General features: G+C 52.2%; 1 protein-coding gene across 5 annotated transcripts; it reads right to left on the reverse strand.

Annotated features, from left to right (window-relative positions):
* Positions 1 to 1,208: 1,208 nt before the first annotated feature.
* Positions 1,209 to 18,967, reverse strand: P2RY6 (pyrimidinergic receptor P2Y6). Of its 5 annotated transcripts, XM_071814042.1 has the most exons (6): positions 18,440 to 18,967; positions 14,713 to 14,901; positions 12,727 to 12,853; positions 10,601 to 10,841; positions 6,188 to 10,230; positions 1,209 to 3,546 (listed from the first exon to the last, which is right to left on the reverse strand). In XM_071814042.1, exon 6 carries the CDS (start codon positions 3,489 to 3,491, stop codon positions 2,511 to 2,513), a length of 981 nt encoding a protein of 326 aa, XP_071670143.1. In that variant the 5' UTR covers positions 3,492 to 3,546; positions 6,188 to 10,230; positions 10,601 to 10,841; positions 12,727 to 12,853; positions 14,713 to 14,901; positions 18,440 to 18,967; the 3' UTR covers positions 1,209 to 2,510. The 5 variants fall into 5 exon arrangements, with proteins under 5 accessions (XP_071670143.1, XP_071670236.1, XP_065707915.1 ...); XM_071814135.1 differs by having other exon boundaries at positions 6,188 to 10,841; positions 18,515 to 18,967; XM_065851843.2 differs by having other exon boundaries at positions 9,504 to 10,841.
* Between the last annotated feature and the right edge of the window lie 7,515 nt (positions 18,968 to 26,482).

Raw genomic sequence — 26,482 nt, forward strand, 5'->3', positions numbered from 1 at the left:
TCCCCCCAGGGCTGGGTGTCTCCTGGCCATAAGGACGATGTCCCTACGATGTCCCCGTGGTCACCAGGCGTTCAGGATGGGATTTTGGGAAGAGCCACACGTTTCTTCGCTGTAGGAGCTGGTCCTCAGGCTGCTGGTGTTGAGCACCTTGCAAGCGAAGGATTTTGTGCCCACCCCATCTCTAGGGTGCCCCGTTGTGCCCATCACCATGGCTTCTAGGCCTGGGGGTACCAAGGGAACTGCTTACACCACCCCAAGGCCGGGCAGGACATGGTCAGACCCAAAATGCAAAAATGAATGAGCTCCATGCGCCTCCCACCGTTAAAAACACCTCAAATTTGTGAGTCCACCATCAGGGATATCAATGAGGATGTCCCTGCATCTACCACCAGCTTTTTTAGGACCTGCTTATTTTTTTGCCATTAAAGCTGTATTGTGGTTGAATTTTGGCTGGTTGCCTCATCCCATGGGTGCTCTCCGGGCACGGGTGGATGTGATGGAACTGGGATCCGCCATCGTTCCCTAAAGCCGGGTGGGCACCCACAGCCCCAGCTGAAGTTCTCCAAATCTGAATATTTTGCGCCCTCTCCTGGGTCTGGATGGTGTGGCCTGGCGTGTCCCGCTCTGTCACCTTCCTTTTGTCTGGGGAGAGGTAGGGACAACAGGCTGAGGTTGTCCCACCTGCCACCACTCTCACAGTCCCCGGCATTTGCCTTTCCATTGCAAGACCCCAAAAATACATTAGAGAAGATTTTGGCACAGATGAGCTCCAACCATGGAAAACCCCAAGGCTGGATCTGCCTCCTTCATCGCTTTCTGTGCCACAACCCGAAGCTGTTGCCACCATGCACAATCCTCTCCACCAGGATACGGCTCCTGCAAAACCAGATGACTTGAGCTAAAATGCCGTCGTAAGGTCCCTCTCCATCCCAGCCCACCATGATGCTGAGATCTTTGAGCATCATCCAAGAGCTGATGACCACCCTGAGCGCTCTCCTCATCCTCATGACAGCGAGGAACCAGGTTGGGCTCACCAGCTGTGGATGCTGGTGAGACCCTGGGGTGGCTGGGTAGCCGAGGAAGACACCCCTGCGCTTGTGGGGATGAAGTCACACGCTTGGTTGGGATGCTCATCTCCGGAGATTTGAAGCAAATTGCTTAAAAATCAGCTTAGATGTGATTATTACGCACAGACAACCTGCGAGAAATGCAGCAGAACAGTTACGTCTATATATATGTATACTATATATACATACATACACTGTATAGATAGATATAACATATTCAGAGCTGAGAATATCCGCACCACGTAGCCTGTGCTGGGCTACAAACCTTCCCCTGTTTGGATGTGATGTATGTGCGTATACACAGTGGGTGTCTATATGTGCACATATCCAGCTGAAAGAGGGGGGAGGGTTTATTCTGTACATTCTATAGGTTAGAGAAGACCACAGAGCGATTAGTGGTACGTCCACCCCATGCCGTGGAAGCGAACCCCTCTTTGCTAGGATGGAGCAGCATCCTGATGGAGTTTGTGGGGGGCAAAGCTCAAGCCCCAACCCAACGTGAGCATGGTGGAGTGACCAAGTCAATGGTGGAACGTACGGTAACATGACCAACGACACTGAGTAGCTCAGTGGCGTGGGTTTCCCAACTCCGGCATCACGTCCAAGTGTGCCGGCTCTGATTTTGGTGGATCCTGGTTAGGAGGTGACAGCAGGACACTGAGGATGCTGGGATGGGACGGATTTGAAGTGCTGGGCTACGTAGGGAGCTGGACTTGGATGATGCTGAAGGTCCCCAGGCAGGTGACAGCACTGCTGGCTTGTGTCTAATCCAGCCCATGGTCATTGCTTGGGTAGGAAATCCATCACGGTTGTCCCATGTGCCCTATGTCCCCCTTCCCAGTTCCCAGTCTGGCCAGGGATGTTCTCCCACCACTTTGTGGCACCAGTGGTACCGGTAGGCCCATGTCTCTTACTAGTCTGGCCCCATTTTGGGCCAGTATTACCCCCAAAAATGTCCGTGACACTGATCTTGAGATGGAGAAACACACAGGCCCATGTTCCCCAGACAGGTATGAGCTGAACCAAACCTTCTCCAGCCTTTGCATGGCCCCATCAGGGAAGCTTTAAATGAGAATGGGGAGAAATTGTCCCCCAGCAGCTCTCCCTGAGCCAGGGACTGTGTCTTCCATGGTCCTACCATGTTCTCCATGGTCCCACCGATGGTTTTTATTGCATTGGTGGCTTTGCTGCCAAGGAAACACGGTGCAAAGCTGCTCAATCGAGCAACCAAGCCAGAGAGAGGACACTGGATCTGTGCTGTGATGGTGTTAATGCTGTGCCGCTGCAGGTTAGAGGTGCGATGGAAGTGATGAAAGTTCAGAAGATACCATCCTTTTTTCCTCCAGCACATCCCCAGCTGAAGCCATCTCTGCTCTGTGGAGCCTAAAGCCAAAATTGCTCCATGCCCAGGCCTGGTGACACCAAGGTGGTCCTCATCCTCACCTAGGAGCCGTAGGTAATGCAATGGTCCTGCCGCCATTTGGAGCTCACCTTGTCGAGGAGGTAACGGGTGCTCTCGCGAAACTTGCGTTGGGTGAAGTAGAAGAGGATGGGGTCGAGGACGCTGTTCATGCTGGCAAAGGGACGCGTGCACTTGTAGGCGATGGCAAACGCCTGCAGAGCCGGGCAGGGCAGGCTGGGCGAGGAACGGACGATCAGGTAGATGGTCTTGGTGAGGTGGAAGGGGAAGAAGCTGATGGAGAAGACAATGACCACGATGATGATCATGCGTACGGCTTTGTCCTTCTTCTTGTGCACCGCCAAGCCGATCAGCTCGTCCTTCTGGCACAGGATCCGGGCCATGCTGCAGTAGCAGGCAAGGATGGCCACGAAGGGCAGGAGGAAGCCGGTGACGGTGAGGGTGATACCGTAGGGGAAATAGGCGGCGGAGCGATCCGGCGGGCTCAGGTCGTAGCAGACAGTGCGGTTCCTCTGGGTGCCGGTGGAAGCGAAGACAAAGGTGGGCAAGCACTGGGCGATGACGATGAACCAGACAGCAGCACACACCAGCCACGTCAACTTCTTTCCCTTCTTCTTGTGCCATGAGGCCAAGGGGTGGCAGATGCCCAGGTACCGCTGGACGCTGATGCAGGTGAGGAAGAAGATGCTGCCGTGCAGGTTGGTGTAGAACTGGAAGCGGACGAATTTGCAGGTGAAGTCCCCAAAAGGCCAATAATCCTTCTGGGTGTAGTTGTAGATGAGGAGTGGGAGGGAGCAGACGTAAAGCAGGTCAGCTGTGGCCAGGTTCAGCATGTAGATCATGGTGCGGCTCAGTGCCTTACGGGCCACCCAGATCTGCCCAATGACCACGGCGTTCAAGGGCAACCCCACCATGAACACCACCGAGTAGACCAGGGGCAGCAGGACCTGCTTGAACTCTTCATGGAAGGTGCATGAGTTCCTCCCAGCCGTCAAGTTGGCCATGGTGGTGGTTCTTCTGATCAATGTCCTCTCTGCTGGTGCGGCCCCTCAACAGCACCTGTGAATGACAAAGAGGATGGTTGGTGACTTGGCCATGCGATGTCACATCCACCCTAGCAAGATGCACCTGGACCAGTGTGTGCGACCCCATAGCCCCATCCTTTTGGGTCAGGGCAACCCCCGGTATCAGTCCAGGCTGGGGATGGAGGGATGGAGAGCAGCCCCCAGGAGAAGGACTTGGGGGTGCTGGGGGTGAAAGATTGGCCATGAGCCGGCAACGTGCGCTTGCAGCCCAGAAATCCACCCGTGTCCTGGGCTGCATCCCCAGCAGCGTGAGCAGCAGGGGGAGGGAGGGGATTCTGCCCCTCTGCTCCACTCTGGTGAGACCCCCCTGCAGTGCTGGTCCAGCTCTGGGTCCTCAGCACAGGACACACATGGACCTGCTGGAGAGGGGCCAGAGGAGCCCCAGGAATGATGCGAGGCTGGAACAGCTCTGCTGGGAGGACAGGCTGAGAGAGCTGGGGTGTTCAGCTGGAGAACAGAAGCTCTGGGGAGACCTTAGTGTGGCCTTAAAAGGGGCCAAGAAGAAAGATGGGGACAGACTTTTGAGCAGAGCCTGTTGTGATAGGACAAGGGGTGATGGTTTGAAACTAAAGGAGGGAGATTCAGGCCAGACATGAGGAAGAAATGTTTTACACTGAGAGTGGTGAGAGCCCGGGCCAGATTGGGCAGAGAGGTGGTGGATGAACCATCCCTGGAGACATCCCAGGCCAGGCTGGACAGGGCTCTGAGCAACCTGAGCTGGTTAAGATGTCCGTGCTCACAGCAGGGGTGGCACTGGATAAGCTGGGAAGGTCCCTTCATCTCAAACCCTTCTGTGATTCTATGATTCTAAACCACAGTGATGAATTTAGAAGCCCATCAGGGAGGTGAAGGTGGAGACAGCAGGACCGCACAGGGTGGTAGCACATGGGACACCATGGTGGTCATGAACTCAGCTCCTCTTCCCCTGACATTTCCACTCCACAGAAAAGTTTGCAGAGGCCAAACCACCCTCATCACGATGCTGGAGAGGAAATTGCAGCACAACGAGCCGTTGGCCGCCAGCACGGCCTCCTGCTCCTCTGCAGGGGGTGCCAAATCCCTACAGCCGGTCACCGTCCCCTGAGTGGCAGGAGATGCCATCTACACCCAGCCCAACACGACCCACAGATTTTGTGGTTACTTTCACCTTGGAAGTGGGACTGGTGACACTTTGGTTCCGGAGTTTTTTGGTTTTGTGGGCTAACAGAGCCCATCCCCGTGGCCTCTGGGCTGCTCTGAGCTGGGGCAGAGGCCGTCGGCTTCTCTTAGAGGCCGAGACTTGCATGAAAGAGGTGGTCCCACAGCATGAAGAGACCCCTCACCCCAGCCATGTCACTTGGCTGAATCCTTCACCATGCCACCCATGGATGCCCCACGGTCCTGGGTGGCAGCTGCTTGGGGACGTGGGCAGAGCTGCTTCTCCTTCCCCCTCTCGCTTCCTCCACCACTGCAGACCTGTCTGCAACACCGGCCGGCGGCAGCCCTGATGTCTGGTGGGGACCAGTTTGCCTGGAAACGGGGTGGCTGGTGTCCCCACAACAGCTGGGAAGGGAAACTGAGGCAGGGAGGAGGGTGGCTGAGCTCCTGGCACCAGGTGCGTGGGGCAGAGGGGACCAGGGGGGGACACACAAGTCCAGAGGCCACCCCATTCGCTTGTACCACTGTGGTGGTCCCATTTCAGGTCTTTGGGGATTTACCAGCCCCAGAGAACATCCTGGTCATGGGTTCAGGCTTGGGTAGAGTGTTGGGGACACACACAAACCTCCCCCAATTTTGGGGGTGCTCCGGTAATGTAGATCAGTCCACCCCTGCTCTCCCTGCTGCTGCATATCCCTCGTACCCCCCAGCACCCCACTGAGCCCCCCTGCACCCTGCTGAGCTGTCAGCACCCCACTGAGCTCGCTGCACCCTACTGAGTCCCCCTGCATCCCACTGAGCCCCCCTGCACCCCATTGTGCTCCCCATACCCTGCTGAGCCTCCCTACACCCCACTGAGACCCTCTGTACCCTGCTGAGCCCCCCTGCACCCCATTGAGTCCCCCTGCACACCATTGTGCCCCTCTATAACCTGCGGAGCATCCCCTGTACCCCACCGACCCCCCTGTACCCCACTGAGCCCCCCTGCACCCTGTTGAGACCCCTACACCCCACTGAGGCCTCTGCACCCCACTGAGCCCCCTGCACCCTGCTGAGCCCCCTTCACCCCACTTTGCCCCGCTGCACCCCATTGTGCTTCCCATACCCTGCTGAGCCCCCCTGTACCCCATTGAGACCCCTGCACCCCCCTGAGGCCTCTGCACCTCATTGTGCCCCCCATACCCTGCTGAGCTCCCTGCAACTCCCTGAGCACCCCCCCCCGCAGCACATCCCACTGTCACCCCAGCTCCACGCAGTCCCAGCACCCACCTCTGCCACCTCCAAGCCAATAAGTGCCCATGGGCTGTGACCCGCCCCATCCCCTGAGACCCCCCAAACCTCCCCTGGCACCCCAGGACCAAGCAGCACCCACCCTGGGCACCCACAGGAGCCTCTGCCATCCTGACAGCTCACAAGAGCATCACTGTGACATTTGGGGACAAGGTGATGGGCAAGGAGGGACCTCGAGCGCGTCTTACCTGCTGGGGTGCCAGGGGGTGTCACAGGGTGCTGGGACCTGCTGTTTTCCCCAACACCTGGGAACATCTGCAGCCTTGGGGTGCCACGTTGAGCAACGCTTCCCCTTTCCAGCCAACGGCAACACCCCGGGGCGATGGGGAACAGAAACTGGGGTGGCACGGCATGGCCGCGTGGTCATGGTGTGGCACGGCCCATGCCAGCAGCTCCGCCGTGGCTCCACACCCCCACCCCCTACACACCCCCTATATGCAGCTCCCTATATACACACAGACATGCACCCCCACTGCACCCCAAAAGAGACCCAGACACCAAGGGACATCCACAGCTGGCAAATGCCACCAAGGCAGGGGACGGACCCCAGACCGTGCCAGGATGTGGCCCTCAGCCATGCCATCACATCCAAGAATTTTCAGGTCTTTTTACACCATTTTGTGGTCTTTCCCCCCATTTTAGGGTCTATTCCCCCATTTTTGGCTCCTTCCAAGGTTGGGCTTTTTCGGTAGATGCTGGGGACAAGGTCACCTGGAGTGGTGGCACCAAGAGGAGGAAGATGCTCCAGTTGCCTTGTTGCCTCTCACCACAACCATGCAAGGGAAACTGAGGCACGTGCAGTGGGTTTGAAGTGAACCAGGGTGACTCACACCCCATTTTAACAGGTTTTCTCCCCAAAACACTCCTTGGAGAGGTGTTTGTTGGGAGTTGTTAAGGGACATGACTAAGGCTACACAGGCCATCGGTGGCGGAGGGCAGAGCTGTGCCAAATGCATGATGAGCAGCCGAAAAACAAGGGACCGCGCCTCAAAAATGGCAAATGAGCAAAAAGAATGCTTCGTAAGAGGGAAATTGGGCACTGAATCCCAGTGCTGCTGGGCTGGGAGGGTTAGGAAAGCCAGAGGAGAGGAAAAATCCCTCCCGATCCCAGGAAAATCCCAGCTGCGGGATACGCCGAGCACAACCGTTCCATTAGTCACTGGAGAATCCCCGCACCGACCGTACCCACTACCTGCAGCCACCTGTAACCCCGCGACAGCAACCCAGAAATCACTATTTCCAATTAACAAACCCACGTCAAGACACTCGGCCTCATCCTGCGCCCGTGGCCCGTCCCCAGGTCACGTTTTGTCCTGGTGGATTGTTCAAAAAGTCCCTTTATTCACCCTCAAAAACACATCCCAGGGATCCCTGCCAGCCCTTCCTGCTTGGCTTGTCCTTCCCCACACCATCGTGGGGATATCTTGGTGGCCTGGTGACATGGGGGGGAAGCGAAAGCTCCAGCTCAGCAGATTTTAAAGGGAATGGAGATAGGATGCTCCCACCTCGCGTGTCGCTTGGCCGAAGCCACAACATCCCTGTCCCCAAACACCTCCTGGCTGGTCCCCAAGACATCTTCGGGTGCCCATGGACATGTCCCATCTGCCCCGGGGTGGTTGGGGACCAAAGTTGGGGTGTTTTGTGGGAAATCTACATTTATTGAAGCTGGAAGGTGTAATGATGTGGGCAAATTGAGCCAAGATTTTTGGGTGCTTAACATGGACCCGCAGGGACAAGGTGGAGGGACGGTCCCTCCGGTGATGCCAAGTGGCTCTGCCACCGATGTCCTCTGTCCTCGAGTGACTCCCTTCACCTCCCCACGCTTCGGTACTCTGTCTCTAGAATAAATTGGCATCTCAGGGATGCTCCAAGCAGCCCAGGGAGCGTTTTCTTGTTGGAAATGGGAAATACTGGGGAGAGGGAAGATGTAACGAGTTGGTTTGGCCTCAGCTGGCAGCGCCGAGGCTCTGGGTGGGCTTGTATAAAGCCCTATACACACAGATATATATGCACATATACGGCCACATGGTCACCCACATGCATACATATATGCATAAAAACACATATATACAAGCATATATACATCTATCAATAAATATACCTCTATACACATAAACATATATATGGCTCTACACACATGTATACACACGCATATACACTTCTCAATACATGTATATGTAAATATGTATCTCCACTCGCACACGTGTATATACAAACTTCTGTATCTATATACACAAATACGTCTCTGTGCACACACAGACTCACACACATGTATATACATTCCTCTATCCATACATATCCAAATGTATTTATGCTTCTGTACATGTCTACGCATGCATGCTCATATATACAAATGTACCTGTGCATATATATACGTGCAAAAGTATATATTTGTACATATATATATGTATAGATATACACACATATCCATCAATCCATCCATATATATACATATATTTGGGCTTGGGTCACCCCAAAGCCCAACCAGAGCACCGATGTTCTCCAGATCTGACCCCATCCTCTCCAGTTCTGCTCCATCCTGCCCACTTCAACCTGACCTGCTCAGGACCAGTCCTGCCTGGTTCAGTCTCAGCCATTTGGGTCTGATCCTGTCCAGTCTGGCCCCATCCTGCCCAGTCTGGTCTTACCCCCTTGGATCGGATCCTGTCCAGTTCAGTCTGATCCTGCCGGGTCCCATCCAGCCCAGTTTGATTTTACCCCCTCACGTCCCATCCTTCCCAGTTGGGTCTGGCCCTTCGGTATCATCCTGACCCAGTTTGGTCTGACATGCTCGGGCCCGATCCTGCTCAGTTCAGCCCCATCCTGCATGGCTCAGCCTGACCCTTTTGGGTGCCATCCTGCCCAGTCCAACCCCATCTCTCCCGGTTTACTCCGACACTCTCGGATCCCATCCTCCTTAGTCCATCCCCATCTTTTCCAGTTCACTCTGACCCTGTCAGGTCCATCCTGCCCAGTCCAGCCCCATCCCTCCTGGTTCACTTTGACCCTCTTGGGTCCCATCCTATCTTGCTCAGCCCTATCCTTCCTGGTTCACTCTGACCCTCTCAGATCTGATACTGTCCTGGTTCTGCGTGACTCTCTCGGGCACCATCCTGCCTGGTCCAGCCTCATCCTTCCCGATTCTTTGTAACCCTTTCGGGGTCTCATCCCACCCGGTCCAGCCCCATCCTTCCTAATTCACTCTGATCCCCTCGAGTCTAATCCTGCTCCGGTTCCGTGTGACCCTCTTGAGACCCATCCTGCCCAGTCCAACCCCATCTTTCCCATTTCACTCTGACCCTGTCAGGTCCATCCTGCCCCGTCCAGCCCCATCCTTCCCGGTTCACTCCGACCCTCTTGGGTCCCATCCCTCCCGGTTCCGTGTGACCCTTTCAGGTCTCATCCTGCGCATTCCAGCCCCATCCCTCCCGGTTCACTCCGACCCTCTCGGGTCCCATCCTGCCCGGTTCGGTGGGTCCCGTCCCTTCCGTACGCGGCACTTACCGGCAGCGGGATGCGCCGGGGAGGCAGCAGCCGCGCTCAGCGCCCGGAGCCTCCCCATTACCGCCCGTCCCCGTCCGCGCTCCGCCCCGGAGCCGCCCCGCTCCGCCCCGCTCCGGCCCCGGCACCTGCGGGGGCTGCGCAAAGAGCACAGCTGGATTAGGGTGGGGTGGAACAGCTGGGTTAGCGGGGCGACAGCTGCATGGGGGGCTGCCGTGCAAACATCAGGCTTGGCATCACGGGGAAACATCTGGATTGACTACGGGGTTCCCTACAACCCCAAAAGTGGGATTTGCAGGGTGGGATGCTCATGCAATGGCAAACAGCTGGATTGCCACAGCTGGAGGTTGCAGAGAGCAGCTGGGTCTTGGGGACAGGGTCTTCCCGCGGGAACCGGGTCTCAACCAAAGGGTTTGGTGGCTTCGGTACTCATTAACCAGGTGATCCAGCCTCTTAACTTCCTGAGAAGGGCTATTAAAGAGCAATAAGGAAAAAAACCCCGGGGGGATGCGTTAGGTGTGAAAGTGCAGATGCATAAACAGTCCAGAGATCCCGGGGTTATGTGAGATGATGGACTTGGCCCTTCCTTTCCCTGTAAGCCCAGTTTGCCCTCCAAAATTATTCCATTCCTTCCTTGCGATGGGTCTTGGTAGAGGCGAAGGTGCCAACTGGCATCACCTGGATGATGCGGGGGGCTCCTTGTTGAGTGATGCACCCCTGGAGTTGGCACCTAAATAGAAGGCAAAGAGTTTTGGGCAGCTGCGTGGTGCGGGATGAGGTACCGCAGCCCGTATGGGTCCTGCCGGCGCCTGTGCTATGGTGCACAGCACTGGTTTTCATCGATCCTGGCGTGAGCCCGTGGCCAAGCCGGGCAGTGGGGCCACGGGGGAAACGGGCTCTGGCAGAAGCAACCGTGAATATTTGCAACCACAGCCAGGCTGGAGCCATCACCCTCATCCCAGGGCTGTCCAGGCTTGTGGGGTTGGGTTGGCGATGGCTCAGTGCCGTTGTGAAATTCCCCCACTCCCTCAGCCGCCACAGGGAGACGGAAACTGGGGGTAAAAAGTGTTTTTTTCCCGGGAGCAGAGTAGAAAACACACCTTGTGCAAACAAGCCCAGCAGCCCGCGATGAGGAGCACAGGGCTTTCCGCAAGTATCCGGGGAATGCAGCTGAGAACGAGCACAACTCACTCCTCCGATGAGCCACCAGTGCTTATCCCACCTCCGGTGCTGCCTCCATCTTCGGGACAAGCTCCAAGCTGGTGTCCTCCTAGCACGGTGGGTGTCCTTGCATGTCCCCAAGGTGAGCGCCTCGTAGCCAGCTGTCCTGCTGTGGGGACACTGTAAATAGTGGAGGGAGTGTTAAAAACAAAACCGAAAAAAGAAAAGGAAAATAGAAGAGCAGCTGCTGGCTGCCTGCCAGCCCCAACTGCTTCTGCTGAGCTCGGCAGCTGGACCTATAGCCTCAAGCCCCAGCCCTACAGCACCTGGAATAAATGGGAAATCCCCCTAAAATACGACATTTTGGGGTTGGAGCGAGGATGGTACAGGCAAATGGCAAGGTTAAGAAAGAGATTTTAAGCAAGGTAGCTTTTCAAAGCCTCTTTTTATCCATGCAAAAGACAGATGAAACTCATTGGGAAATGGGAATAGCCTGGGTTCCTCTTGCAGCACCACTGATTCAATTAATTCCTGGCAAAAAGGCCTGGCCCGGTGGCTGGATTTGGCCTCACGAGGCTCTTTGGCCGCCTGGTTTCTGTTCATCCAGCTGGATGATGCCAATAATTGCATTAGTGGCTGCTTACAGGCGACCTTTGCTGCTGCTGCCCAGGGTAATTGCACCTTTCCACCGGGTTCCAGATTTCCATCCGCTGCTGGGTCGTGGGATGGTGATGATGGAGAGAAGAGCATCTGTGGTCGAAGCCAGGGAGGCAGCTGAGAGCTGGGACTGTGCTCATCCAACCAACGCAAAACTCATGTTGGAGGTGAAAACCAGCACTTTTCAAACACTGAAGCTTTGAGAAAGCTTCAGGTCAGGGGTGTTGCCACCACCAGACATTGGACGACACCATGGGAAGGGTCCTACAGGGCTTTCAGGTTCTCCCCGAGCCGAGATGTAGGTTGGGTCCCTCCTGCCTCGGGCTCTGCTGTGACTCACCAGACCAGAGATGTCTTGCACAGAAAATTTAATTGCTTCTAAAACCTATTTATTAATATAACGGAATTGAAACTATTTTCTCATGTCCTGACAACACCAAACTGTCAGGGTGGTGGACCTGGTAGATCTTGCCCATGAGGTGACATTTGATGGCAACTTTCTCATTTTTAACTAGGTCAGAGGAGACTGTCACCCCGGTCTCACCCGCACACATCTACCACCCCAGCACCTGCCTTTGAGTCCTCAGATTTTTGGCAAAGAAGGTGTTTAGTGGAGAAAGTCTCATCTCTCAAGGTCCATTCTCATGGTCTTCTCCACTCTCTTGCTGCAATCAAGGTTCACCACAGTGAAACGGGTGCAGCTACCTGGGGTGAAAACCCCAAGAGAAGAAGACAAGTTTCACTGCTGAACTTCTGCATTGGAGAAAATGGTCAAACCTTCTGCCCCCATGGCCATGATGGGTCCCAGGCCCACGTTTCTGGCCATCCAGCCCAAATTTCCTTCTGGAGGTGACGAGATCCCAGCATTGGCCTGTGAGCCTAATGCACATGTTCTTCCAGGGCTCTGCAGGAGCGCCGGGAAACCTTGGCTTTGATGGGAATTCAGAACAAAAAAGCCTTGGCTTTGCTCCAAGTGGGAGCTGCTCTGCCATTCCTATGCCTCAGGATTTCTGAAGAAGTGTTTTTCAGCTCATTTTCCACTCCAATATGCATTCCTAGAGCTCCATGGACGTCAGCAGGGGAGGAAGGGGCTGCTGAGCTTCTCCCCCAGGCATGTAGATAATTAATGTCTTGATCTTCTCAGGCTTCCTTCCTTTCCTCTCACCGGCACACCCTGATATGCCTCTGGGACTCAGGGACTCTTCCACTAATCGCTTTTTTTTGCTCAGGAATCCTAAAGAAGGAGCACAGAGCGTGGAGATCCAGGCGCTGGTGGTGTCTCAGGCACCAGTTTCATCCATGGCCTCAGCAGAAGGCAAGTGGTGGGTGTTTGGGAGGTGGCCTGCAAGCAGAAGACCTCCTCCATGAGCTGGTGAAATAGGTTGGGAAGGGAGATTTTGGGACTCACATCTGTGGGTCTTTGGAGGAAGGAAATCCCAGGACTTAGTGAATGAAGGGGTCTCATGATGGAGGTGGGCCTTCATGCTTTGTAGCCACCTTTGGGAGGTCTTCTCCATCTGCACTCATGACAGGCTCTGCAAAGAGAGAGACCATTGGTTCTCACTGCCTCATCCTCACTAATAATTGTACTTTCTCCCTTCGAGGACAGAACTGGGGTCTGGGATGGGGACATCTCTGAACTTTGCATGGTTGAGTGGAAGCCAAATGCCTTAAGGTTGACCACAATCCCTTCTTTGGCTTCTTGTCCTCCATCTTCCAACCCTGGGACAGCCTCGAGCTCCTGAGGCTCAGCACAGTCATGGCCATCTTGGTCTTCTCACCAACACACTTCTGCATGAACACCCATCATCCCCATCTCCCATGATGGGAGATCATGGCACAAAGCGGAGGTGCAATCCAGCATGGAGCTCCACCATGGCACTGCTGGGAGAACTGGTCTCTGCCAGCAGCCCCAGGAATGGGTCCAGATATCAGATGATAATAAAAGGCTGTCCAAAAGCAGGCTCAGATCCCCATGGAGACCTGCAGGATCTGTGCACGCTTCCATCTGCCCAGGAGGTGATGGAGAAGCACATCATGTCCCTTTGGTTCATCATCAGTTTTCTCTGGGAAGCGATTGCCCCCCAATTACTACCAGGGACAAAGGGTGGAAATGCTGATGGAGACACCCACTTTTGGGGTACAACCATTCCAGCAGGACCACACACCTACACCTTCATAGGGCGAAAATAGCTATTTTAAGGTTGAAAATCAGCTTCTCAGGTATGGGTCAACCCAAGAGACTCCATGATCATGGTCCATCACTGTAAACCAGAGTCAAAACCAAGTGTCCCAATTTGTCACCATGTGCTGCTGCAGTAACACAGTTTGTCACCTGCCTGGTGGTCGCCCAACACTTGGGTCTTACGGATGGGTTGGGGCAGCAAAAGGGTGAGATGGACACATTTCTCACCTGACCGAGTGTGAGTCACCAGGAACACAGAAAGGTTGCGCACTGCAAATTTAATGCTTTGCATTAAAAAGTACTTGGTGCAACTTCTTGTTGCTTTCCCAGGAACCCCATGCTTGGTTCTGCTGCTCCTGCAGTAAGCAATAGGGGATTTGGGGTGTGATGAATTCATGTGGGGCTTCCAAGCCATGGCTCAAATCATAGAATTGTTTGGGTAGGAAGACACCCTCAAGGTCATTGAGTCCAACGATAACCTGACTCTGGCACTAAACCAGAGCACCTCATCCATACGTCTTTTAAACACCTCCAGGGATGGTGACTCAACCACTTCCAAATCTACAGCTGGATGGATGTGCAAGGTTCAGCCCATGCAATTAGTCTGTGCCTTCACTAATTGGAATTTTAAGTATTTTGCTGCTCTTTTTGCTCGTTAACACCATTACATGCAACACTGTTGACTCAGGATGTCCATCCCCTCACCAAGGGCTGTCAGGATGCGATGGGGACCTTGGGGATTCTTGAGCAACCAAAATAAGGTCCAGGCATGAGACATCTCATATTGTTCCCCAGAGAAGCTGTTGATTCACCATCCCTGGGGGGGTTTAAAAGACACACAGATTAAATTCTTAGGGACATGGGTTAGTGCCAGTGTTGAGTTAATGGTTGCGCTCGATGATCTCAAAGGTCTCTTCCAACCAAAATGATTCTATGAGTCTATCTCCCATAGGGACCAAAACCTTCCAGGAATTAAAACTCAGAGCATGGACCATTTCCTTCCCAGGAGCACACAGGGACCTACTCAACTCTTGGGCTGGTTCTTCTGCAAGGTGGGTCCATCGCACCAGCCATTGCAGCAAGTATTTAAGCCACAGTCTCCTGTTCCTTCCATTGAAAAGATGATTAAACCGGACATTTATTTTGGGAAAAAAGAATCTGTTTCATGTATGGCATCACCGACAAAGTTTTCTGTGTGGAGCAACTCACGTGTCCTCACTTCTCCCTTTCGGTTCTGCTTCTCAGAAGATCACACCATGCAGTTGAAGGCGGCGAAAGGGGAAGATGCGTCCCAAGTGTGCTGTTTGCTTTTTTTATATATTCCAAGAATTTGTCTATTTCTTACATTAAAGTCGCTGCTTTCTTTTTATTCTTCTTTTTTGTTTTTCTTTTCTTTTCCTGGAAAAGAGCAGAATTACAGAAATAAGGCAAAATCTAGACACAAGTTTTCTCTTCCGTCACTTAGAGGCGGGCAAAAAACCCAAACAGAGCTTGAGGCTTCTTTTATAGGAAGATTTTGAAGATATCCCTGGTATTAATACCCCTTGATTTATGGATAACAGGTTATTTTGTTCTGCTTACCAGGGGATGAGTGAAATATGAGTCACTGATGGCTTTACCAAGAACATCCTTACAGAGGGACCGTTTCATGTTCTTCATCCTCAGATGGGGATGATTCCCATCTTTTTCTCGCCATCTAATCCATCATGAAACCCCTCACAACTCTTTTTTCTGGAAGCAAAGGAGGTCTTGAAGCTCCAGCAAACCCCCTCAGGGCTTGCTATAGGGTTTGCTTTAGGTTATGGGCAAGATTACCCCTATAGGAACAAAAATCAGAGCTTTGGGGGCAACTTGGTGCCCAAGATAAGGAGGGGGACAGGAATAACTTCCCAAGGTGGACTCGATTTTTGCAGGGATATGGTCCTCACACAACAGCGCTGGGAGCAGCGTTACCCTTGGCAGCATCTTCCAAACAAACCTCAGAGCAGAGCTGGTGCCCAGACATTTTGTACAAACACCGGGGTGAAACTATAACAAGGAGAATACAATTCTGGGGGGTCCTGACCGTCAGATGTCTGGGTTTGGGCAAAAGCGGGCATGGTTGCTGCATCTTCTCTTTCAACGTGGTGGCTTGCACGTGGTTGGGGGTTTAGGTGCTGCAGGGAGGGAGGGTAGTATGAGGAACAATTTCTTCCCCGAAGGGCTGTGGGGCATTGGAACAGGCTGCCCAGGGCAGTGCTGGAGTCACCATCCCTGGATGGGTTGGACAGATGGAGATGAGGTTCTCAGGGACATGGGTCAGTGCCAGGGGTGGGTTATGGTTGGACTCGATGAACTTGAGGGTCTTTTCCAACCAAAATGATTCTGTGATTCTATGATATTTGGATGCTCATCTGGCACAGGAGAGGGACCAGGAGATGCTCATGGATGCTCAGGAGATGCTGATGTGGAGGTCAAGGGCATCCTTGGGGGGTTGCAAGACCACCTTGAGCAAGGAGATCTGCACCCATCACTGCTGGGAGCAGACAGGTGGATCAAGAAGCTCCTGGGGCAAAGCTATGCTGACCCTGATCCGTGCCTCAGTTTCCCCAGTTGCACAACCAAGGCAATGTCCAGCTTCTAGTTAGCACCTAGAAAACACTCCAGGGCGGTCAAATGGAGTGTGGTCCCCCATGTCTTCTGTGGGTGAATCCTCCCGGACCAGCAGGCAAAGTCCTGCCCTCACCCTGCCCATCCCACTCAGAACACCTGAGACCTGCCCAAGCCAAAAATGTTCCAGCATCTCCGTCCCGTTGGGGACGTGTTGCAAAACCAAAGCAGCAGCCAAGTCCTGCACATCGGCGGAGAGGGAGGAGGGGAATCAGATGGCAAAACAGGATCAGCTCGTTCCCCTCCCGGCGCTTGCGTGTGTGGGCAGGGTGCTGGCAGGCAGCGCGGGCAGCGCGGGCAGCACTGGGGGACTGAACACACAACGTCACTCCAGCGTGCCGGGCTTTATCCTTTTTGCAGGGTATCAGCATCTCTAGTGGGAATATTTTTTAATCTTCTTTTCTTTTTTCCCTGCAAATTGTTTTGTTTTATTCTGTTCTGTTCTATTCTATTCTATTCTATTCTATTCTATTCTATTCTATTCTATTCTATTCTATTCTATTCTATTCTATTCTATTCTATTCTATTCTATTCTATTCTATTCTATTCTATTCTGTCCCGATTTCTTTTATTTTCTCTATCAATTCCTTCCCTTCCCTTTCCCCTTTTCCCCTTTTCCCCTTTCCCCTTTTCCCCTTTTCCCCTTTTCCTTTTCTTTTTCTTTCTTTTTCTTTTTCTTTTTCTTTTTCTTTTTCTTTTTCTTTTTCTTTTTCTTTTTCTTTTTCTTTTTCTTTTTCTTTTTCTTTTTCTTTTTCTTTTTCTTTTTCTTTTTCTTTTTTCTTCTTTTTCTTCTTTTTCTTCTTCTTATTTCTTTTTTCTTTTTTCTGTTTCTTGTTTCTTTCCTCTTTCTTTTCTCATTTCTCTTTTATTTTGTATATTTTTTCTTCCCCTTTCCTTTTCCCCCTTTTCTTTCTTTTCCTTTTTTTATTTTGTTTTGTTTTGTTTTTTGTGGTTTTTTTGTTTGTTTTGTTTTTATTTGTTTGTTTCCCTTTTTTCCCTCTCCATGTGAACACTGCCAGCCAGCTCATACCCAGCACCAGCTCAGGGCGAGACAGACAGACAGCATCTTAAACCCCTTTATTCAGGCCGGGGGCTGTCAGTGGTTTGGTTTCTTCTCTTCTCATGCACATCAAACCAGAAGCCCTGATCTCAGTGGGGTGGCAGCTGCTCTCGCATACATTTTAGAGATAATGGCCCAGACAGTCCTTCAGTATAAATAGAAAAAACCTTGTGAAATAGGTTTAATTTAATATATCCAGTAATCCTAGGCATTCTCACTTCCTTCCCGTTATTATCTGACATGATCCCCTATTCTTGGGTACTCAGAAAAATTTATTCAAAGGAAAACTGAACAATAGCAAACATGGGATTAAAATAAAACCAGAAAAATAATGCAAATGATGGATGAGAAGCTGGTTTGGCTTCCAGGAAGGTTCGAGGAGAATCTCCCCCATGGGGATGTGACCGTGCCGTTCTCCAAACCTCTGTTGAAGGGGGAGATGAAGGTGTTACGTTGCCTTCAAAACCAACTGTAATCACAGCAGCTGGTGGGCTTAGGTCTGTTTGGTCCAAACTGGCTCATCTGAGCAGAGTGGTTGGAGAAAGAGCCGTGGAATGGTCTCTAAAATGTTTCGTGGTGGACTTTGTCCCTGAAACACACGACTCTGCGTACAATGTATTAGCGGTCAACAGGACCTTGTCTTGCAGAGGACAAGGGGACAGGCTGCAACCAGGCGGCTGCAATTAAACATGTCATTACATTTATTTTTTCCAGACACCTTGACATCTGTTTTTTAACACAGACATAAGAGGAAATGCTGGTTTTCTCCATCAGAATAAGAGCAGGTGCAAACAACACTTGGTTGGTCAAAGAGGTGGTAGACGTCCCATCCCTGGAGACATCCCAGGCCAGGCTGGATGGGGCTCTGAGCAACCTGAGCTGGGTGAAGATGTCCCTGCTCATGGCAGGGGGCTGTACTAGAGTAGCTTGAAAGGTCCATTCCCACCCAAATAATTCTGTGATTCTTTGATTATATGATAAGACTTTTGGGCATGACACGCCTTGCGGCCTCATCTCACCTTGGCACGTCTGAACGTGCCTCTCTGCTTGGTCCCAGTGTAAGGGCTGAGCTGCATCCTAAATGGTTTATCTCCTCCTGGATGACCGTCCAAATGCCCCAATCTCCAGTATTTTAGAGGTACCACGTGGCCCATGAGCCAACACAGCGATGATCCGTGTTGGCCATCCCCGGGTGGGTAGTTCACAGCCTCCAGAGACAGTACTTACCTCCGTAATGTTCATGTGTGCACAGGGTTTTTATGTCTGCAAACAACTAGGACAGCTCAAGGGCTTGGCTCTCACCCTGCGAGCTCCTGGACGTGTTCCTTTGTTGGCTCTTCTCCCTCTGCCTTGCTCCTCCCTCTTCTTCAGGCCCATCGCTCGCCAGGCATTTGCATAGAAATGCTCCCAGATACCAGAGACGTCACCAACTCGCTCTTTGGGATGTTGGGACCTGTGTGCAGACAGGCTGATTTCTTTGGTCATCTTCCAAGCAGATGTCTCCAGCAGGTTGTGTTCCTCCCTTAGTGCCCAAGGAGTCTCTGTAGGCATCACACAGGGCCTGGAGAGGACAAGGATGTCCACATAGGTTCTAGGAGTGCCACAAAGGTCCTAGAACCGCAACCCCATCGTAGGACCATTGAGTGAGGAAGACATGTTCACCCCAGCAGACAACATGAAGCGGCTCACTGGTGTGGCAGTAATGCCGAACTGGCTGGTTTCTCCTTCTCTTCCTCCTCCTCCTCCTCAGGCAGTTAATATTGATTTGGCTTATGATTAACTTCCCTCTCACAGATCCGATGGAGCCGGAATTGGTACATTAAACAACCAGCAAGCTGTTTATGACTCATACAATGGCCCCGCGCCAAGGCAAGCACAAAAGTAGAGGCCTCGGCCAAGTTTTGGGAATCGTTCAGTGTTAAAATCCACATGGTCCTGGAGAAGACACAGGATGGGTCTCCTCTCTCAGTTCAGCTGGTGCAAGTGAAAAACTTCTCCCCTCTCCAGTTCTGGTGTCCAGGATCTCTGTTCTGCAAGAAGAATGAAGTCAGAAGGACATCCCTGCTATGGACACAATATTCCAGATGTGGTCTCACCAGGCAGTTCTGGGCCTCTCAGTTCCAGAAGGACAGGGAACTGCTGGAGAGAGTCCAGCACAGCCACCAAGATGCTGAAGGGAGTGGAGCATCTCCCGTGTGAGGAAAGGCTGAGGGAGCTGGGGCTCTGGAGCTGGAGAAGAGGAGACTGAGGGGTGACCTCATTCATGGTTACAGATATAGAAAGGGTGAGTGTCATGAGGATGGAGCCAGGCTCTTCTCAGTGACAACCAATGGTAGGACAAGGGGCAATGGGTGCAAATTGGAACACAGGAGGTTCCACTTAAAACTGAGAAGAAACTTCTTCATGGTGAGGGTGTCAGAGCCTGGCCCAGGCTGCCCAGGGAGGTTGTGGAGTCTCCTTCTCTGCAGACATTCAAACCCGCCTGGACACCTTCCTGTGGAACCTCAGCTGGGTGTTCCTGCTCCATGGGGGGATTGCACTGGATGAGCTTTCCAGGGCCCTTCAACCCCTGACATTCTGGGATTCTGTGATTCTGTGATGGAGGGTTGCCACCAAGAAGAAATACCTTGTCCCTGAGAGTCATGTGGATACCACAGGGACACAAACCCCCTTCTGGATTTGGGAAGGTCCCTCTTCCACATGCCATACATTTCACCTGCTCCGGCGCAACATGATGCAGCCCTGTCCTGCAAAATCCCAAAGGTCCCTATTTTCGAGTAAAATGAGTAAGGGTTGATTGTTATTTTGGGTAGGAATGATTCAAGGAGTTTTAAATAGTAAAACTATCCTTTTCTATAGTTATTTCCCTCTTTTTTTTTTCCCTGTTCTTGGCTGCTGGGCAGTTTGTAAACATTTATTAAAATCTGCTTTGACATCTCTCACTGAGTATTTCCTTTTGGCGAGCTTCTTACACATTTGTTTCCATCCAAATTCCCATACAAGGACAATGGGGAACCAAACCGCTTTCATCCCTCGTAGCTGGCCCAGAGCCCTCCCAAGTGTCTGGGCTGGAGATCAGACAGGGTGAGACCACCCCAAGGTCCTGGCCGCGGCGAGTCCTTCTCTCTGATGGTGCCGACCACGTGCTAAGGAGGGGAAATGTCTCCCGTGACTGTTTGCAAGACAGAAGTCTAAAAACAATGGAAAATCCCGAGCAGAAATGAGACCTCCATCACCTTGGGCCACGGCATCTTTTTTTTGGTTCAAAAGGTCCGTGTTTGAGTCTTGAGGCTGCTTCTATAGACCATAGGGAGAACCAGCTATCTCCAAAGGACAATTCACCCTGCGTCCCTGGAGACAGCATCAGGTGTCTTTTGGAAATATCCTTCTCTCTGGTTCTAGAGACTCCTCTCACATTTCCACAGTGGACATTTACTTGCTGAAACCAGGCCAGGTCACCCCCATGCCACTGGAGAGGGATCCATACTGACCCAGGTGCTCTGCCAAGCCAGTTTCACCATCTCAATCACCTTAAAGATGTTCTCCAGGCTGTGGAAAACATCAACTTTGAGGTCTTTGAGAGAATAAGGTCCCAATTCCCATAACTGTTGGTTTGGAGAACATTCGCTCAGAACACCTTGCACTCACAGAAAGTAAGACCAAGACAAGGATGGAGTTGGGGGTGGAGGGATGGGCATGGTACACGGATCTGTGCACAGTACAGAAATGACTCTCACACCCACTTTGCTTTAGATATTTCATCCCCAGGCTGTGGCATCTCTGTGGCTGGTGCCATTGATGACAATTATCCTCCTTGGTTGGACCAAGGTGACCCTTGAGTTCTAGGCTGGTGGCTGAGCACAAAAAGTCAATGTCACATCTGTTTTGGGGAAAAAGCAAGTGAAATACTAGGCTGTTATAAACTACTCAGTTAAGTGAAGGTTGGAGAAGGATTTGTGGCATGAAGAGACACATACTTTCTGTCCCAGTTTCTATTTTCTGTTCCACAAGGGCACATCACATCTCACTGCCAACATGGATTTAGGGGAAGAAAGATGCTCTGGGTGGGAGAGTCAAAAGACTGAAGCTCAGTGCTTTCCTGGGAGGTGTTCAGAGGAGATGTGATCGTTGTCAGATGTGTGGCTCTGGGCACAAAATGCCAGTGATACCCTAGCAATGGTTCTTTGGGGGGCAACAGGCGGTTTTGGGGGATTCAGAGGTCCATTCATCACCTGGTTCGCAAAAAGTGTTGCTGACCAAGGCTTGGAGGGGTCTCAGGCAATCACAAATTCCCTCAAATTACTGGAGCACAAGTGTGATGGGAGCGGCTGAGGGAGCTGGGGGGTTCAGCTGGAGAACAGGAGCTGAGGGGAGACCTTGTGATCTCTGAACTGCCTGAAAGGAGCTTGGAGCCAGGGGGGTCGGGCTCTGCTCCCCAGGAACAAGCGCCAGGAGCAGAGGAAACGGCCTCAAGTTGCACCAGGGGAGGTTGAGGTTGGATGTGGGGAACAATTTCTTCCCCAAAGGGCTGTGGGGCATTGGAACAGGCTGCCCAGGGCAGTGCTGGAGTCACCATCCCTGGAGGGTTGGACAGACAGACATGAGGTTCTCAGGGTCATGGAGCAGTGCCAGGGGTGGGGGAACAGTTGGGCTCCATGATCTTGAGGAGCTCTTCCAACCAAAATTGCTCTGTGATTCTATAATTCTATGAAGTTTCCAGCAATCACAGCAAAAAACAGATGCTGGGCTGTGTGGCTTCAGCAATCACGGGCAGAGCAGGTCCCCATGTTTGGTGGGATGTCCACAGTGATTTCTCTTCTCTGGCTCCTCACCCTGGCTGCTGCAGTGAGGTCGGTTTTCTGAGGGCCTTGAGCAGCTCTAATCAGCCTTTCTTTTAGCCCAAACAGTCCCGTTCCCACCAGCCGCTGGCTCCAGCCTGTGCTTGTCCTCCAGGTCATCGTCTTTGGGGGCATCTTGCACATTTTACCTAGCACGGATAAGGAGGGATAACCACTGAGTCCTGCATCCCCCCATACATGGGGGGCTGGAGGTCTCTCCCCTCCTGCAACACCTCCCAGCACGCCTCTCCCACCCCTCCCAGTTCATCCAGGCTGGGGTAGGACTGGTTCCCAGTGCAATATAAAGAGAAAAGGCAAAAAAAATCGAGAAAAAATGGATGCAACCATGTATTTACTGCCCCAAATCTCCCCTTCATGCCACCACTGCTGCAAAATCAGCTGGCAGGGAAGCAATATGCCCCCAGTTTAAAAGTGGTCTTCGTTTAAAAGTGCTCCCAGTTTTTAATTGCCCCCAGTTTATAAGCACAGGGAGAGTGTTTGCAGGGAGATAAGAGCTGGTACAGATGCAGGGAGCCACGTTATGATAACGTGTGGGAGAACAGCCATGAGCAAGGCCCTGCTGGGCTGCAAAACATGGAAATGTTTCAGCTTCACGAAGCCACATCCAGGGCTGAGTGACCCTGGACTGTGCCAGAGATAGGAGAGGGACACATGCCGCCAGCCTTGGGGGCACAAACATATCCTTACCCTGTGGGACCAGCTCCAAAATCACGTACGCTCAAACTGGATTGCTTTACTCTGCTGCCCTTTGCATCCCCGAGGTTAAAAATTACCACTATAAATAACAATATTTAAGTGGCTTCTGGCAGGGCTCAGGAGTTGATGGAAATTGAGATCAAGCAGTGTGAAGAGGTCAGAAAGGGTAAAAATGGCCCTTCGGCAGGACTGGTTGCTTTTCCAAGCAGGTCAGCAGAACATGTGAGACCTTCTAAGTCCTGCGTATTGGCACTGACCACCCAGCCACAGGGACTGTAGGTCTCACACAGGTTCTGCTAATTTTGTGGTGTTTGGAAGAATCATAGAATAATTTGGGTTGGAAGAGTATTCCAACCCCCATGCGATGAGGGTGGACATGGCCTCAAGTTGCACCAGGGGAGGTTTAGATTGGATATGAGGGAAATTTTCTTCCTGGAAGGGGTTGTCAAGCATTGGAACACGTTGCCCAGGGCAGTGGTCAAGTCACCATCCCTGGAGGTGCTTAAATGACACAGAGATGAGGTTCTTAGAGGTATGGTTTAGTGTCAGGTTAACAGCTGGACTCAATGATCTTGAGGGTCTTTTCCAACCAAAATGATTCTATGATTCTGTGATGAATCGCCTCTGGGCCTGTTGGTCCATTTGGTCACACCTGGAGGAAGGTGAGAAGCTCATAGATGCTGATGTTCTCACCAGCATGTGGAAGAGGAAGGAGACAGACCCTGAATGATCCCTCTACAGGGGATAAGGCAAGAAGAAACCCATATTAGACCAAGTGGAATCCATCTGTGATAAAAACTCCAGCTTCTCCAGCTCTACAGAGGGCACCTGAGCTGGGTGTTGCTGTAAGGCACGTGGCTACATGTCCTGTCATCCCTCACCAGCACAACCAGACATCCCACAGTCCTTTTCCTGTCCTTCTTTTCCTGGTTGCCCATGATTTTGCTGGCACGATGCTGGACCAGGCATCCAGTCTTGCATCCTGACTCCGTCTGTCTAGAACCTCAGACGTACAAGCTTGAGAAGTGGGCCCATGTGAACTTCATGAGGTTCAACAAGGCCAAGTGAAAGGTCCTGCACCTGTGTTGGGGCAACCCCCTGTGTCAATCCAGTCTGGAGATGGAGGGATGGAGAGCAAGCCCAGAAGAGCTCGTGGATGCCCCATCCCTGGAGACATCCCAGGCCAGGCTGGACGGGGCTCTGAGCAACCTGAGCTGGTGAAGATGTCCCTGCTCATGGCGGGGGTGGCGCTGGATGAGCTTTGGAGGTCCTTTCCAACTCAAACTATTCTGTGATTCTATGTTGTTTCAGCCCCTTTCCACCTTTGCACTTCTGATGACCTCAAGGAGCAAAGTCTGGTGAGATGTGACCCACCAAGGTCAACCTGCCCTGGGCTTTGTGTCCCAGTGGTCCCCACGGCTGCACAGCTGGCACAGCCCAGGCTGCTGTGGGGAAGAAACCACTGCACAGCTGCCATGGGATCAGAAACTGTTCTCTCTTTATCCTCCTTCCCTCTGTGCCTCAGGGAATTTCCATTTTTGCTTTGTCTCTTGATTACATTAAAAACCTCAGGCCACACAGAACAACAGCAAAGAGGCAAGTGGGTAGCAAGAAACAGTATTTAGGGGAGGAAGGAGATGCCCTCATCCTCTTTTCTCTATGAGGTCAGAAACTGGAGTGGTTAGGAAAGGGGTTCATTGCTGAGGAACCCCAAGATATCCACATTGGATTCTTATCTCTTGACAAGTGTTCAGTCAGGCAAGGAGTTATACACTGCTCTCTCTGCAAAAAAGAGGGCTGGCTGCATATCGTGGGCATCTGCAGATATCCACAACAATTCTGCACCAAGAGGAGGCCTTTTGGTGTAGCCACACAAGATGTTGCTTTTATATACTTGTGTAAATTTGAAGATTTCAAGATTTCCTGAAAAAAGGGCCTATAATTTGGCTTAGGGGTGCAGATTTACCATCAAGCCAAGTCATTTTGTAGGTCTCAAACCACAGAAAGTTGAATCATAGAATCATACAACAGTTTAGGTTGGAAGGAGCCTTCCAAGCTCCCCCAGTGCCACCCCTGCCATGACAGGGACATCTTCACCAGCTCAGGTTGCTCAGAGCCCCGTCCAGCCTGGCCTGGGATGTCTCCAGGGATGGTTCAGCCACCACCTCTCTGCCCAACCTGGGCCAGGCTCTCACCACCCTCAGGGCCAACAATTTCTTTCTCATGTCCGGTCTGAATCTCCCTCCTTCAGTGTAAAACCATCATCCCTTGTCCTGTTACAACAGACCCTGCCCAAAAGTCTGTCCCCATCTTTCTTCTCGGATCCTTTTAAGTCAGGAAAGGCCGCACTAAGGTCTTCCCAGAGCTTCTGCTCTCCAGCTGAACACCCCAGCTCTCTCAGCCTGTCCTCCCAGCAGAGCTGTTCCAGCCTCGCATCATTCCTGGGGCTCCTCTGGCCCCTCTCCAGCAGCTCCATGTGTGTCCTGTGCTGAGGACCCAGAGCTGGACCAGCACTGCAGGGGGGTCTCACCAGAGCGGAGCAGAGGGGCAGAATCCCCTCCCTCCCCCTGCTGCTCACGCTGCTGGGGATGCAGCCCAGGACACGGGTGGATTTCTGGACTGCAAGCCCACGTTGCTGGCTCATGTCCATGCTCACAAGATGCCTCTCCTGGAGCAGCCATGCATGAGCTCCCAGTGCTGCCGCTGAGTTCTGAGCAGCCGAGCTGCGATGTGCAGGGTCACAGAAAGGTTTTTGTTGCGCTGCAACATTCTGACCGTTGACTCTCCAGGGCTCACATTGGGAAGCTAAAACGTCCTGGCCCACGGCCAGCTGGTCTGGGTGAAGCCAGAACAAATATTCCTCCTAGGCTAATTAGACTGAGTCTATGTGTCCGGAAAGTCACCGGCTGCCTGGAGTCTGCTGGCTGGAGCAATGGTCTAGAGAGGTTGTCCCTGGAGGAATGTGGTCAGAGGGCACCGTTGTCCCTAAGCAGGATGACCACAATGTCTCTACTGGGTGAAAACCCAAGCCCCAGACTAGAAATGTCCATGGAAACATGCTCATGCCTGTAGTACCCTTTGTTTCCCACCAGCCCTGGCTGTCTCAGAACCTTGGGTGTTTCAAGGAGGGTCCCCCAAGATGGCCAGTTCAGCCAGGGTCTCACTATCTCTTCCAGCCTTGCTCTGGGAAGATGTTGATAGTAGTGAGATCCCCCAAACCCTGGTCTAGACCATGAATCTGATCTGAAAAAGGCATTTTCTGCAACAACATTTGCTTTCAAGACAAAAGAATTTCCTCTCTCCTCACGATGGTCACAAATAGAGCTGGTCCACTGGATGCATCTGCTGCAAGATGCTCTGGGCTTTTACTTTATGAGGTCCACAGCAGTTCAGCCTCTGTAAAAGCCTTGAAAGCTCTCAGGTCCTGAAACCCCTCTTGAGGTAGCACCGAGTATGTGCTCCATGCTTGGAGAAGAAAGTTGTATGGCCAACCTATAGCAACGACCTTGCTTGGGCATTGTCTTGATGGGTTTGATTTGGCACAGGCTAAACCCCTGCCTGGCCAAGGCCAACAAGTAGTACGGATTTAGCAGAGGAGGTTCAGTGAGTGCAAAGTATTTGCAGTGGAAAAAACAAAAAGCTACTAATGCAGTGTTTTATTGCGAAAAGGGAAATTACAAAGAAATGAGGAAGCTCCTCAGAATTAAGCGGCTGA

Source organism: Patagioenas fasciata, chromosome 1 (genome assembly GCF_037038585.1).
Source record: "Patagioenas fasciata isolate bPatFas1 chromosome 1, bPatFas1.hap1, whole genome shotgun sequence".
NCBI lineage: Eukaryota > Metazoa > Chordata > Aves > Columbiformes > Columbidae > Patagioenas > Patagioenas fasciata.